Here is a 15,332-nt window from a genome sequence, read left to right on the forward strand (position 1 = left end):
TGGTGCCGGCACAATATAAGAAAAGGGCTCCACTCAGAGCATCAGTAGGATCGCCGATGCACCCCGCGGCCTGGGAAGGAGGTACAGATTCCTTCTTCACATTCTTGAGGACAGCATCAGGGGCTCCCCTTGAGAAAAAGGGGAGGGGGGCCTGGTACTGATAAGGCGTCCTCCTTCCCGTACCATCATGGTCCTTGGCTGTGCAGAAAACAGTGTTGACCCCTGAAAAGGGGGAAGGTCAAAAAGGGGTAGGGACCACCGTCTTCCTCCCGGCCATCTCTGAGGAAGGGGCTGGGTTGGGGAATAAGGCAAGGACTGGCCACCACAAATCACCCTGGACACAGTGAAGTAGCAGGGGATAGGGTCCTTGCTGGCGAGATGAGAGTGGACAGTGGGAAGATGCCACACTGTTCTCTCGGTCACACAAAGTGGGAAGGCAGAGTGGATATTACACCCTGCTGCCCTAAAGAACCTGAAAGGCAGACGGGGAAAAGATTAATGTTAAAAATCAAAGAGACCTGTAGGAAAAAATATAGACCTGGGATCAGATCCAGGGTCTGCCTCCGCCAGACACCAAGCTTAAACTGACGAGCTTTGTGTATCGGCGGGTGTACACTGCGGAGAAGCAGACAATTCTTTTTTTGCCTGGTGTCAGCAGCACACAACCATGGACACCCGTGTCCCGTAATGAAGCGATAAACACTTACTTTTCATATTCCGGTCTTATACATTTTGTATATCTGTTTTTCCAGAACCTGCGTGACCATCAATTTGGCTATTGTTACAGCTCCCATAGGGGTTATCATCCAGCTTTCCCAGAAGAATGAATGGCACATCCTGTAATAAATGTCATAGGTGGAGATACACCTTTATCACCCCTCAACAGCTTTTATATTAACCAACCATTCAAGGTACACAGAACTTATACCAAAACTTTCAGAAAAGAAAGTGCCTAGAAAGTTTCCGGTAGAACTCCTGCCTGTCCGGTGTAGTAAACCGCGTCTTCTGCTCGCCGTAGACCAGAGAAGCTGACAATCAGGCGTCCTGCCCTGATCCGTACCTGTTCACAATGTACCATAACGCGGCCATTGCTCCGGACAGCCAGGTCCCGCTGAGCAGCCAGCTGTTAATATACAGAGCGGCCACGTACACCGTCTGCAGGCCGAACAGCGTGTAGATGTAGAAGTACACCGGCTCCAGGTAACTCTGCGGATACAGAAAAACATCAATCAATGGTCATTCCGCAGACGCCGCAGCGCTCCACGTCAGTGGCCGAATGTCTGAGACTCGCTGAAGGGTTTAGGTCTGAAGATGACATAATGGGGTCACAAGTGGCCGAAAAAAAGTTCTGCTACTTTCTAAGACACTTTATGCTTCAGTCGGTCATCGTTTTCACATTCTGCTTACTATAAGTGAATGGAAACATCCTGGTTTACATTCACAGACTGACAGCAAGCAGAGATGGTAAAATAGTGAAAAACTGTCTAGTAAAAACGCCTGCATTTTTTCACTGTACAGCGAAGAGATATCGCGTCACTAAAAGTTTGTGATCCAACCTCTGGGACCCCACTGACTGAGTGCTTAGTCCTTCTCCATAGGGTGAAGCATTGGCCGGGGGACTGCTTGCAGGGCCCCGCACAGCCAGGTGGCGAGTGGCGCTGCTGAGCAGGAAGAAGTTGGAAAAGCTCGCAATGCAAAATCAGTGCTACCTGCAAGTTATTCTCAGCAGGAACGGTCAGAGATCAGACCCCATGGCTTGTTAAGCGAGGGCGATATCCCATCACTTTATAAGAAGGGGTTTATTTTGATATTTATAGTCTCTAATAATAATAATAATAATAAATTTTATTTCTATAGCGCCGACATATTCCGCAGCACTTTACATTTCAGAGGGGATTTGTACAGACGATAGACATTACAGCATAACAATAATCACATAGATCATAACAGATACCAAGAGGAATGAGGGCCCTGCTCGCAAGCTTACAGTCTATGAGGAAAGGGGAGACATGAAAGGTGGGTGGTAACAGTTGCCCTGATTGTATGGACCAGCCATAATGTTACATGTGTAACAGTACAGACACAGAGGGCTAATGGATGCATAAAGCATGTGGGAACATGATGCGGGGAACCTGGTTATGGTAAAACTTTTGGCTCTGCCACACAGGGATAGATTAGGTTAATGTGTTGAGGCGGTAGGCCAGTCTGAATAAATGAGTTTTCAGGGCACGCTTAAAATTGTGGGGATTGGGGACTTATCGTATTGACCTGGGAAGTGCATTCCAAAGAATTGGCGCAGCACGTGTATAGTCTTGGAGACGGGAGTGGGAGGTTCTAACTATTGAGGATGCTAACCTCAGGTCATCAGCAGAACGGAGGGCACGGGTAGAGTAGTATACTGAAACAAGGGAGGAGGTCTAGGGTGGTGCTGAGCCACGGAGGGCTTTGTGGGTGAGGGTAATAAGTTTATACTGAATTCTGGAGTGGATGGGTAGCCAGTGTAATGACTGGCACAAGGTAGAGGCATCGGTGTAACGATTGGTGAAGAATATGATCCTGGCTGCAGCATTCAAGACAGATTGGAGGAGGGGGGAGTTTTGTAAGAGGGAGACCGATTAGAAGAGAGCTACAATAGTCGAGACGAGAATGAATAAGAGTATATGGGAGTCACAACTACACAGACTGCACAGTAATCGGAGAGCCACTTACCCATAAGTTAAGGGCCCTGTAGGCGACGGCGAGGGCGACCTCCTGATAGATGTTCATTCTCTCCAGAATATTAATCGTTCTCTTTGACTCGGTGCTGTTGTCATAGATCAGGTCAGTGATCCCTGCAGACCAAGCAGACAAAGCTCAGCACAAAAAAGCAATAAGACGCCAAATTCTCCTACAGGGGATCAAACTGCAATGTGTCCATAGAAACGAGCAACTTTCTAATTTATCTTATACATAAAATCCTAAAGAACGGAGAGGCTTTTAACCCCATAGTTCACTGCTTGTTGCCCATCTTCCCGGACACCGCTGCAGTCTATCAGTCGGGAAGGAGCGCAAGCGGAATGGTGAAGACCATGTCAATAAATCGACGATGCAGAACGCAGAGGGTTAACTCTATGGGACATATAGGGCAGCATTATCCTATAAGCAGCTTTTATCAACCCCTTCACATGAGCTGTGAACATGCACCACCACCCTCTGACGCCATCCTTCACCTAATGATTTATCGGTCTCCGTACGGAAGTAACGGCATGTGAAACAGCTAGGTTATGCCTCCCCCCTTTGTGCCGCGCTCGGATCCGGAGGTTTATCAGAATGACTGTACCTTGTGTGATGGTCGGGGCGTGAAGAATCTGCTTGTAGTATGAATAATACAGGCCGCACTCCGTCCTGAAGGAGATTTCTCTCTCCACCTCCTGCAGACACAGACATGACACAAGGATATCCCGTGAGGCACGGATTTCACTTTATGCTTTGCAGCAAAAAAGAAAAAACGGTGGCGGCAGCGAACTAGAAAGTCACTGCGGCGTGCTAGGAAAAAACAAAAAAATCAGTAGCGATGCCCCAGTGAAGAAACTTCTAAGAATCTGGAAGAAGACTATTAACACAACAGTTTATTTTGCTCCAGACAGAGGTACGCGTGGATGTGCGCCCCAATACCTCAGCCTAACAGCCGGTGCCATGTCACATTAAAATCCTCTTAAGTGACATTTATTACAGAAAACATTGGATGTAGTAAAACTTCAGATGATTACTGGACATAAAGAATTGGGATATTTGCCTAAAATTGGGATTAAAAACAAAAATATCGTAAGTGTCCACCAGAGGGCAGTGCTGCCTCGGTTAGGGCGGACACAGCACAAACACTTCTAGATCTCCGGACCGCTGTGTCTGACCCAAGTGTTTGGACTTAACAGGAGTCAAGATTCATTTATTCTAAAAAAAATTCTACCATTTGCTCAACGGGAAAATACGGAAAAAACTCCAAAGCCGGTGAAATTGCAAGAAAAAAATAAAGTGAGGAGCAAAACCCAAGGAAAAGACGCTGCTGCAGGTTGTGCAATAATGTACCGGAAATATCCTGAATCAGAGGAACGGAACCGAGAACAGCGCAGAAAATCACCAGCGCCGGTCACAAGACCACAGTCTGCAAGAGCAGCGCTCATAACAGCGCATCAGTGTAATAAGAGGATACAATGGGGTCCGGTACCTTAATACTGGAGAACCACAAGTCATTCTCATGGAGGGTAGCGACATAACACGAGGCGGCCAGACCGAGGCACAAGGCAAACGTCACCCCGACAAAGTAACACAGCGAGCGCCACACCGAGCAGCCTGAGGAGCAGGAGGAGAAGCATCAGTATACACAGAGATCACACCCTCCCCAGTGAGCGCAGCTCTGGAGTATAATACAGGATCAGCAATGTAATGTATGTACACAGTGACTGCACCAGCAGAATAGTGAGTGCAGCTCTGGAGTATAATACAGGAGGTAATTCAGGATCAGTAATGTAATGTATGTATACAGTGACTGCACCAGCAGAATAGTGAGTGCAGCTCTGGAGTATAATACAGGATGTAACTCAGGATCAGTAATGTAATGTATGTACACAGTGACTGCACCAGCAGAATAGTGAGTGCAGCTCTGGAGTATAATACAGGATGTAACTCAGGATCAGTAATGTAATGTATGTACACAGTGACTGCACCAGCAGAATAGTGAGTGCAGCTCTGGAGTATAATACAGGAGGTAATTCAGGATCAGTAATGTAATGTATGTACACAGTGACTGCACCAGCAGAATAGTGAGTGCAGCTCTGGAGTATAATACAGGAGGTAATTCAGGATCAGTAATGTAATGTATGTACACAGTGACTGCACCAGCAGAATAGTGAGTGCAGTTCTGGAGTATAATACAGGAGGTAACTCAGGCTCAGTAATGTAATGTATGTACACAGCGACTGCTCCAGCAGAATAGTGAGTGCAGCTCTGGGGTATAATACAGGAGGTAACTCAGGCTCAGTAATGTAATGTATGTACACAGCGACTGCTCCAGCAGAATAGTGAGTGCAGCTCTGGAGTATAATACAGGCTGTAAATCAGGATCAGTAATGTAATGTATGTACACAGTGACTGCACCAGCAGAATAGTGAGTGCAGCTCTGGGGTATAATACAGGATGTAACTCAGGATCAGTAATGTAATGTATGTACACAGTGACTGCACCAGCAGAATAGTGAGTGCAGCTCTGGAGTATAATACAGGAGGTAATTCAGGATCAGTAATGTAATGTATGTACACAGTGAGTGCACCAGCAGAATAGTGAGTGCAGCTCTGGGGTATAATACAGGAGGTAACTCAGGCTCTGTAATGTAATGTATGTACACAGCGACTGCTCCAGCAGAATAGTGAGTGCAGCTCTGGAGTATAATACAGAATGTAACTCAGGATCAGTAATGTAATGTATGTACACAGTGACTGCACCAGCAGAATAGTGAGTGCAGCTCTGGAGTATAATACAGGAGGTAATTCAGGATCAGTAATGTAATGTATGTACACAGCGACTGCTCCAGCAGAATAGTGAGTGCAGCTCTGGGGTATAATACAGGAGGTAACTCAGGCTCAGTAATGTAATGTATGTACACAGTGACTGCACCAGCAGAATAGTGAGTGCAGCTCTGGAGTATAATACAGGATGTAACTCAGGATCAGTAATGTAATGTATGTACACAGTGACTGCACCAGTAGAATAGTGAGTGCAGCTCTGGAGTATAATACAGGAGGTAACTCAGGATCAGTAATGTAATGTATGTACACAGTGACTGCACCAGTAGAATAGTGAGTGCAGCTCTGGAGTATAATACAGGATGTAACTCAGGATCAGTAATGTAATGTATGTACACAGCGACTGCACCAGCAGAATAGTGAGTGCAGCTCTGGGGTATAATACAGGATGTAACTCAGGATCAGTAATGTAATGTATGTACACAGTGACTGCACCAGCAGAATAGTGAGTGCAGCTCTGGAGTATAATACAGGATGTAACTCAGGATAAGTAATGTAATGTATGTACACAGTGACTGCACCAGTAGAATAGTGAGTGCAGCTCTGGGGTATAATACAGGAGGTAACTCAGGCTCAGTAATGTAATGTATGTACACAGCGACTGCTCCAGCAGAATAGTGAGTGCAGCTCTGGAGTATAATACAGAATGTAACTCAGGATCAGTAATGTAATGTATGTACACAGTGACTGCACCAGCAGAATAGTGAGTGCAGCTCTGGAGTATAATACAGGAGGTAATTCAGGATCAGTAATGTAATGTATGTACACAGCGACTGCTCCAGCAGAATAGTGAGTGCAGCTCTGGGGTATAATACAGGAGGTAACTCAGGCTCAGTAATGTAATGTATGTACACAGTGACTGCACCAGCAGAATAGTGAGTGCAGCTCTGGAGTATAATACAGGATGTAACTCAGGATCAGTAATGTATGTACACAGTGACTGCACCAGTAGAATAGTGAGTGCAGCTCTGGAGTATAATACAGGAGGTAACTCAGGATCAGTAATGTAATGTATGTACACAGTGACTGCACCAGTAGAATAGTGAGTGCAGCTCTGGAGTATAATACAGGATGTAACTCAGGATCAGTAATGTAATGTATGTACACAGTGACTGCACCAGCAGAATAGTGAGTGCAGCTCTGGAGTATAATACAGGATGTAACTCAGGATCAGTAATGTAATGTATGTACACAGTGACTGCACCAGCAGAATAGTGAGTGCAGCTCTGGAGTATAATACAGGAGGTAACTCAGGATCAGTAATGTAATGTATGTACACAGTGACTGCACCAGTAGAATAGTGAGTGCAGCTCTGGAGTATAATACAGGATGTAACTCAGGATCAGTAATGTAATGTATGTACACAGTGCCTGCACCAGCAGAATAGTGAGTGCAGCTCTGGGGTATAATACAGGATGTAACTCAGGATCAGTAATGTAATGTATGTACACAGTGACTGCACCAGTAGAATAGTGAGTGCAGCTCTGGGGTATAATACAGGATGTAACTCAGGATCAGTAATGTAATGTATGTACACAGTGACTGCACCAGTAGAATAGTGAGTGCAGCTCTGGAGTATAATACAGGATGTAACTCAGGATCAGTAATGTAATGTATGTACACAGCGACTGCACCAGCAGAATAGTGAGTGCAGCTCTGGGGTATAATACAGGATGTAACTCAGGATCAGTAACGTAATGTATGTACACAGTGACTGCACCAGCAGAATAGTGAGTGCAGCTCTGGAGTATAATACAGGATGTAACTCAGGATAAGTAATGTAATGTATGTACACAGTGACTGCACCAGCAGAATAGTGAGTGCAGCTCTGGAGTATAATACAGGATGTAACTCAGGATCAGTAATGTATTGTATGTACACAGTGACTGCACCAGTAGAATAGTGAGTGCAGCTCTGGAGTATAATACAGGATGTAACTCAGGATCAGTAATGTAATGTATGTACACAGTGACTGCACCAGTAGAATAGTGAGTGCAGCTCTGGAGTATAATACAGGATGTAACTCAGGATCAGTAATGTATGTACACAGTGCCTGCACCAGCAGAATAGTGAGTGCAGCTCTAGGGTATAATACAGGATGTAACTCAGGATCAGTAATGTAATGTATGTACACAGTGACTGCACCAGTAGAATAGTGAGTGCAGCTCTGGAGTATAATACAGGATGTAACTCAGGATAAGTAATGTAATGTATGTACACAGTGCCTGCACAAGCAGAATAGTGAGTGCAGCTCTGGAGTATAATACAGGAGGTAACTCCGGATCAGTAATGTATGTACACAGTGACTCCACCAGCAGAATAGTGAGTGCAGCTCTGGGGTATAATACAGGATGTAACTCAGGATCAGTAATGTAATGTATGTACACAGTGACTGCACCAGCAGAATAGTGAGTGCAGCTCTGGAGTATAATACAAGATGTAACTCAGGATCAGTAATGTAATGTATGTACACAGTGACTGCACCAGCAGAATAGTGAGTGCAGCTCTGGAGTATAATACAAGATGTAACTCAGGATCAGTAATGTAATGTATATACACAGTGTGCACCAGCAGAATAGTGAGTGCAGCTCTGGAGTATAATACAGGATGTAACTCAGGATCAGTAATGTAATGTATGTACACAGTGTGCACCAGCAGAATAGTGAGTGCAGCTCTGGGGTATAATACAGGATGTAACTCAGGATCAGTAATGTAATGTATGTACACAGTGACTGCACCAGTAGAATAGTGAGTGCAGCTCTGGAGTATAATACAGGATGTAACTCAGGATCAGTAATGTAATGTATGTACACAGTGTGCACCAGCAGAATAGTGAGTGCAGCTCTGGGGTATAATACATGATGTAACTCAGGATCAGTAATGTAATGTATATACACAGTGACTGCACCAGCAGAATAGTGAGTGCAGCTCTGGGGTATAAAATAGTATGACTAGTGACAGAAACTAATCTACGTTATAAGTGCAATCTGTAGACCGCGGCACAGCGGTGTGAATATCATATATTACTTACTTGATCCCCTCCTCACATTCGGCTTTGAGGTTTTGTCAGTATGGCTGCTGTTGTGAGTTTGCTCAGGCGCGTTGATCCTCTTCCTGTGTCGCACTGTAGTCATTGTGTCGGCCACTTTCACATCATTCTCTGAAGGATTCCTGTAAAATAAAGGACATAACCAAAGATCTGGGAAATATTTCCAGCTGTGTCTGGTAATTATACTGGAGGCTCCGCATTCTTCCATATAGATGTCTGGACTTTATATAAATACACTGTGAAGTTTTCTCAGACTTTGCGACAATTCATCACTATTTTTTAAGATTGACAAGCTGCTGTACACACAGACACACATGCTGTATACTCCACTGTCCACACAGCTCCAGTATCATCAGTGCATTTAGCAGCGATTCTGGGTACAGTCGCTCTTCTGTGGGGGTCAGAGCAGGCCGTACATTCACTTCCCATGTACATCAGTGAGCCCTGGATGCCTATGACCCTGTCCCAGACCCGCTGCATACGGGAAACACCCTAGAAGACCCTCCATATACAGGGAACACCGCACAAGACCCTCGATATAAAGGGAACACCCCACAAGACCTTCCATATACCGGGAACACCCCACAAGACCTTCCATATACCAGGAACACCCCACAAGACCATCGATATAAAGGGAACACCCCAGAAGACCTTCCATATACAGGGAACACCCCACAAGACCCTCCATATACCGGGAACACCCCACAAGACCCTCCATATACCGGGAACACCCCACAAGACCTTCCATATACCGGGAACACCGCACAAGAGCCTCGATATAAAGGGAACACCCCACAAGACCTTCCATATACCGGGAACACCCCACAAGACCTTCCATATACCGGGAACACCCCACAAGACCTTCCATATACCGGGAACACCGCACAAGACCCTCGATATAAAGGGAACACCCCACAAGACCTTCCATATACAGGGAACACCCCACAAGACCCTCCATATACCGGGAACACCCCACAAGACCTTCCATATACCGGGAACACCGCACAAGACCCTCGATATAAAGGGAACACCCCACAAGACCTTCCATATACCGGGAACACCCCACAAGACCTTCCATATACCAGGAACACCCCACAAGACCTTCCATATACCAGGAACACCCCACAAGACCTTCCATATACCGGGAACACCCCACAAGACCTTCCATATACCGGGAACACCACACAAGACCCTCGATATAAAGGGAACACCCCACAAGACCTTCCATATACAGGGAACACCCCACAAGACCCTCCATATACCGGGAACACCCCACAAGACCTTCCATATACCGGGAACACCGCACAAGACCCTCAATATAAAGGGAACACCCCACAAGACCCTCCATATACAGGGAACACCCCACAAGACCCTCCATATACCGGGAACACCGCACAAGACCCTCCATATACCGGGAACACCGCACAAGACCCTCGATATAAAGGGAACACCCCACAAGACCTTCCATATAGAGGGAACACCCCACAAGACCCTCCATATACCGGGAACACCGCACAAGACCCTCGATATAAAAGGAACACCCCACAAGACCTTACAAATACAGGGAACACCCCACAAGATCCGCCGTATACCGGTAACACCCCACAGACCTGCAGTATACTGGGAACACCCCACAAGACCCTCTATATACAGGAAACACCCCACAAAAACCGCCGTATACCAGGAACACCCCACAAGAACCTCCGTATACAGGAACACCCCACAAGACGTGCTGTATACTGGGAACACCCCACAAGACGCTCCATATACTGGGAACATCGCCCAAGACCCTCCGTATAACGGGAACACCCCACAAGACAATTCGTATACCGGGAACACCCCACAAGACCTGCCATATACCGGGAACACCCCCACAAGACCCTCTATATACAGGGAACATCCCACAAGACCCTCCGTATAACGGGAACATCGCCCAAGACCCTCTATATACAGGGAACATCCCACAAGACCCTCCGTACACAGGAACACCACCCAAGACCTGCTGTATACTGGGAACACCCCACAAGACCCTACATAAACCGGGAACATCGCCCAAGACCCTCCGTATACAGGAACACCCCACAAGACCCTCCGTATACAGGAACACCCCACAAGACCCGCTGTATACCGGGAACTCCCCACAAGACAATTCGTATACCGGGCAGGGCTGTGGAGTCGGTAAGCTGAACCTGCGACTCCGACTCCTCAATTTCCCTTACACCGACTCCGACTCCCACATATATTGCTTATATTTAAGTGAAAACTTTATTGTAGTACAATGTGAACATCAGACATTTAATCATTTTTATGATACAATAATCAAGATATTTAGATAGAACATAATATCTATTTATTGGAATACAACTTTAGAACACAAAAAACTGTAATAAATTGTAAATATATAATACAGACCAAAGTTTGGACACACCTTCTCATTCAAAGAGTTTTCTTTATTTTCATGACTATGAAAATTGTGGATTCATTCTGAAGGCATCAAAACAATGAATTAACACATGTGGAATTATATAATTAAAGTGTGAAACAACTGAAAATATGTCTTATATTCTAGATTCTTCAAAGTAGCCACCTTTTGCTTTGATTACTGCTTTGCAGACTCTTTGCATTCTCTTGATGAGCTTCAAGTGGTAGTCACCAGAAATCGTCTTCCAACAGTCTTGAAGGAGTTCCCAGAGATGCTTAGCACTTGTTGGCCCTTTTGCCTTCACTCTGCGGTCCAGCTCACCCCAAACCATCTCGATTGGGTTCAGGTCAGGTGACTGTGGAGGCCAGGTCATCTGGCGTAGCACCCCATCACTCTCCTTCTTGGTCAAATAGCCCTTACACAGCCTGGAGGTGTGCTTGGGGTCACTGTCCTGTTGAAAAATAAATGATGGTCCAACTAAACACAAACCGGATGGAATAGCATGCCGCTGCAAGATGCTGTGGTAGCCATGCTGGTTCAGTATGCCTTCAATTTTGAATAAATCCCCAACAGTGTCACCAGCAGAGCACCCCTACACCATCACACCTCCTCCTCCATGCTTCACGGTGGGAACCAGACATGTAGAGTCCATCCGTTCACCTTTTCTCCGTCGCACAAAGACACGGTGGTTGGAACCAAAGATCTCAAATTTGGACTCATCAGACCAAAGCACAGATTTCCACTGGTCTAATGTCCATTCCTTGTGTTCTTTAGCTCAAACAAGTCTCTTCTGCTTGTTGCCTGTCCTTAGCAGTGGTTTCCTAGCAGCTATTTTACCATGAAGGCCTGCTGCACAAAGTCTCCTCTTAACAGCTGTTGTAGAGATGTGTCTGCTGCTAGAACTCTGTGTGGCATTGACCTGGTCTCTAATCTGAGCTGCTGTTAACCTGTGATTTCTGAGGCTGGTGACTCGGATGAACTTATCCTCCGCAGCACAGCTGACTCTTGGTCTTCCTTTCCTGGGGCGGTCTTCATGTGAGCCAGTTTCTTTGTAGCGCTTGATGGTTTTTGCCAATACACTTGGGGACACTTTCAAAGTTTTCCCAATTTTTGGACTGACTGACCTTCATTTCTTAAAGTAATGATGGCCACTCGTTTTTCTTTACTCAGCTGCTTTTTTCTTGCCATAATACAAATTCTAACAGTCTATTCAGTAGGACTATCAGCTGTGTATCCACCAGACTTCTGCACAACACAACTGATGGCCCCAACCCCATTTATAAGGCAAAAAATCTCACTTATTAAACGTGACAGGGCACACCTGTGAAGTGAAAACCATTTCCTGTGACTACCTCTTGAAGCTCATCAAGAGAAAGCCAAGAGTGTGCAAAGCAGTAATCAATGCAAAAGGTGGCTACTTTGAAGAACCTAGAATATAAGACATACAGTATTTTCAGTTGTTTCACACTTTTTTGTTAATTATATAATTCCACATGTGTTAATTCATAGTTTTGATGCCTTCAGAGTGAATCTACAATTTTCATAGTCATGAAAATAAAGAAAACGCTTTGATTGAGAAGGTGTGTCCAAACTTTTGGTCTTCACTGTGTATATATACACACACTATGACTTATCTCGGCTAAGATAAAGCCTAGATCCTCAGGCTGCATTCACACTATGGGTGTAGCCAGGATCAAACCTGGGGGGGGGTAGAATGTCATACTGTTCCGCAGAATTTCATACTGCACACCTCAGCTGCTGCGGAACCTCATACTTCACACCCCTACACTTGAAAATAAAGCCTGCACCTTAAGAAGATGTGGTGATGAATGCAGTCTATTTATTCCAACTATCAGTTGATGTTGATGTGTTACTGAAGACGAGTAATGCCTGTCCTGGGCGTCCTTTTGGGCAGCTATGAGGTGTACCTGACTGGTGCTAAAAAAAAAAAAAAGGAGTGTTAGTCTGTGTGCTATCCGGCTTTCATTCTTTTTGGTACAGATATGATATGGATAGACAGATATGGATAAATGGATATATAGATAGAGCAGATTTCTAATCTGCTTTTGCTATTGAAAACATTATCTATAAGCTCAAAAACCTTTCAGGTGATGCAGTTTTTTAAAAAGCTGATCTGCTTTTGCAACTGAAAAACGTATCCTCAAAAAACGCAGGAAAAACACTGTGTGTGAATGTAGCCTTAGATCAGGAATAGACCAGCCATTTATAGGACATTTCATAACTTTCCCAAATTCCTATGAAAAAATATTCAGCACATTCTGCATTGAACTACTGTACCCAATTTATTATATATTTTAGGAGCCGGTCCATTTTATACCGACTCCAACTCCGACTCAACCAAAATGAGCACCGACTCCGACTCCACAGCCCTGATACCGGGAACACTCCACAAAACCTGTCGTATACTGGGAACAACCCACAAGACCCTCCATATAACGGGAACACCCCACAAAAACCGCCGTATACAGGAACACCCCACAAGACCTGTTGTATACTGGGAACACCCCAGAAGACCCTTCATATACCGGGAACATCGACCAAGACCCTCCGTATGCAGGAACACCCCACAAGACCCGCTGTATACCGGGAACACCACGCAAGACCCTTCATATACCAGGAACGCCCCACAAGACAATTCGTATACCGGGAACACTCCACAAGACCTGCCATATATCGGGAACACCCCACAAGACCTGCCGTATACCAAGAACACCCCACAAGACCCTCTATATACAGGGACCACCCGAAAAGACCCTCCATATACCGGGAACATCACCCAAGACCCTCCGTATACAGGAACACCCCACTAGACGCTCTATATACAGGGAACACCCCACAAAAACCGCCGTATACAGAAACACCCCACAAGACCTGTTGCATACTGGGAACACCCCAAAAGACCCTTCATATACCGGGAACATCGACCAAGACCCTCCGTATGCAGGAACACCCCACAAGACCCGCTGTATACCGGGAACACCACGCAAGACCTTTCGTATACCAGGAACACCCCACAAGACCTGCCGTATACCAGGAACACCCCACAAGTCCCTCCGCATAACGAGAACACCCCACAAGACAATTTGTATACCGGGAACACTCCACAAGACCCTCCATATACCGGGAACACCCAACAAGACCCTCCGTATAACGGGAACACCCCACAAGACCCTCCGTATACCGGGGATACCCCACAAGACCCTCTGTATACCGGGAACACCCCACAAGACCTGCCATATACCGGGAACACCCCACAAGACCTGCAGTATACTGGGAACACCCCATAAGACCTGCCATATACTGGGAACACTCCACAAGACCCTCTATATACAGGGAACATCCCACAAGACCCGCCGTACACCAGGAACACCCCACAAGACCCTCCGTATACAGGAACACCCCACTAGACCCTCTATATACAGAGAACACCCCACAAAAACCTCCGTATACCAGGAACACCCAAGACCCTCCGTATACAGGAACACCGCCCAAGACCTGCTGTATACTGGGAACACCCCACAAGACCCTCCATAAACCGGGAACATCGCCCAAGACCCTCCATATACAGGAACACCCCACTAGACCCTCTATATAGAGGGAACACCCCACAATACCCTCCGTATACAGCAACACCACCCAAGACCTGCTGTATACTGGGAACACCCCACAAGACCCTCCATAAACCGGGAACATCGCCCAAGACCCTCCATATACAGGAACACCCCAATAGACCCTCTATATAGAGGGAACACCCCACAAAAACCGCCGTATACCAGGAACACCCCACAAGACCTGCCGTATACCGGGAACACTCCACAAGACCTGCCGTATACTTGGAACACCCCACAAGACCCGCCGTATAATGGGAACACCCCACAAGACAATTCGTATACCGTGAACACTCCACAAGACCTGCCGTATACTGGCAACACCCCACAAGACCCGCCGTATAACGGGAACACGCCACAAGACAATTAGTATACCGGGAACACTCCACAAGACCTGCCGTATACTGGGAACACCCCACAAGACCCTCCGTATACCGGGGACACCCCACAAGACCCTCCGTATACCGGGGACACCCCACAAGACCCGCTGTACACCGGGGACACCACGCAAGACCCTTCATATACCGGGAACACCCCACAAGACCCTCCATAAACCGGGAACATCGCCCAAGACCCTCCATATACAGGAACACCCCAATAGACCCTCTATATAGAGGGAACACCCCACAAAAACCGCCGTATACCAGGAACACCCCACAAGACCTGCCGTATAC

General features: G+C 46.2%; 1 protein-coding gene across 1 annotated transcript in view; it reads right to left on the bottom strand.

The window, feature by feature from the left end:
* The window catches only part of DPY19L3 (dpy-19 like C-mannosyltransferase 3), a 58,929-nt gene that overhangs the window by 31,724 nt on the left and 11,873 nt on the right, over positions 1-15,332 (bottom strand). Inside the window, exons 2-6 of the mRNA XM_073554998.1 lie at positions 8,590-8,729; positions 4,205-4,329; positions 3,320-3,410; positions 2,710-2,831; positions 1,061-1,206 (exon numbers count right to left, since the gene is read on the bottom strand). Coding sequence (XP_073411099.1) covers positions 1,061-1,206; positions 2,710-2,831; positions 3,320-3,410; positions 4,205-4,329; positions 8,590-8,692 — 587 coding nt within the window. The 5' untranslated portion in view covers positions 8,693-8,729. The remainder of the gene's footprint in view (positions 1-1,060; positions 1,207-2,709; positions 2,832-3,319; positions 3,411-4,204; positions 4,330-8,589; positions 8,730-15,332) is intronic.

Source organism: Dendrobates tinctorius, unplaced genomic scaffold (assembly GCF_039654945.1).
Source record: "Dendrobates tinctorius isolate UK_male_01 unplaced genomic scaffold, ASM3965494v1 ptg000214l, whole genome shotgun sequence".
Classification (NCBI taxonomy): Eukaryota; Metazoa; Chordata; class Amphibia; order Anura; family Dendrobatidae; genus Dendrobates; species Dendrobates tinctorius.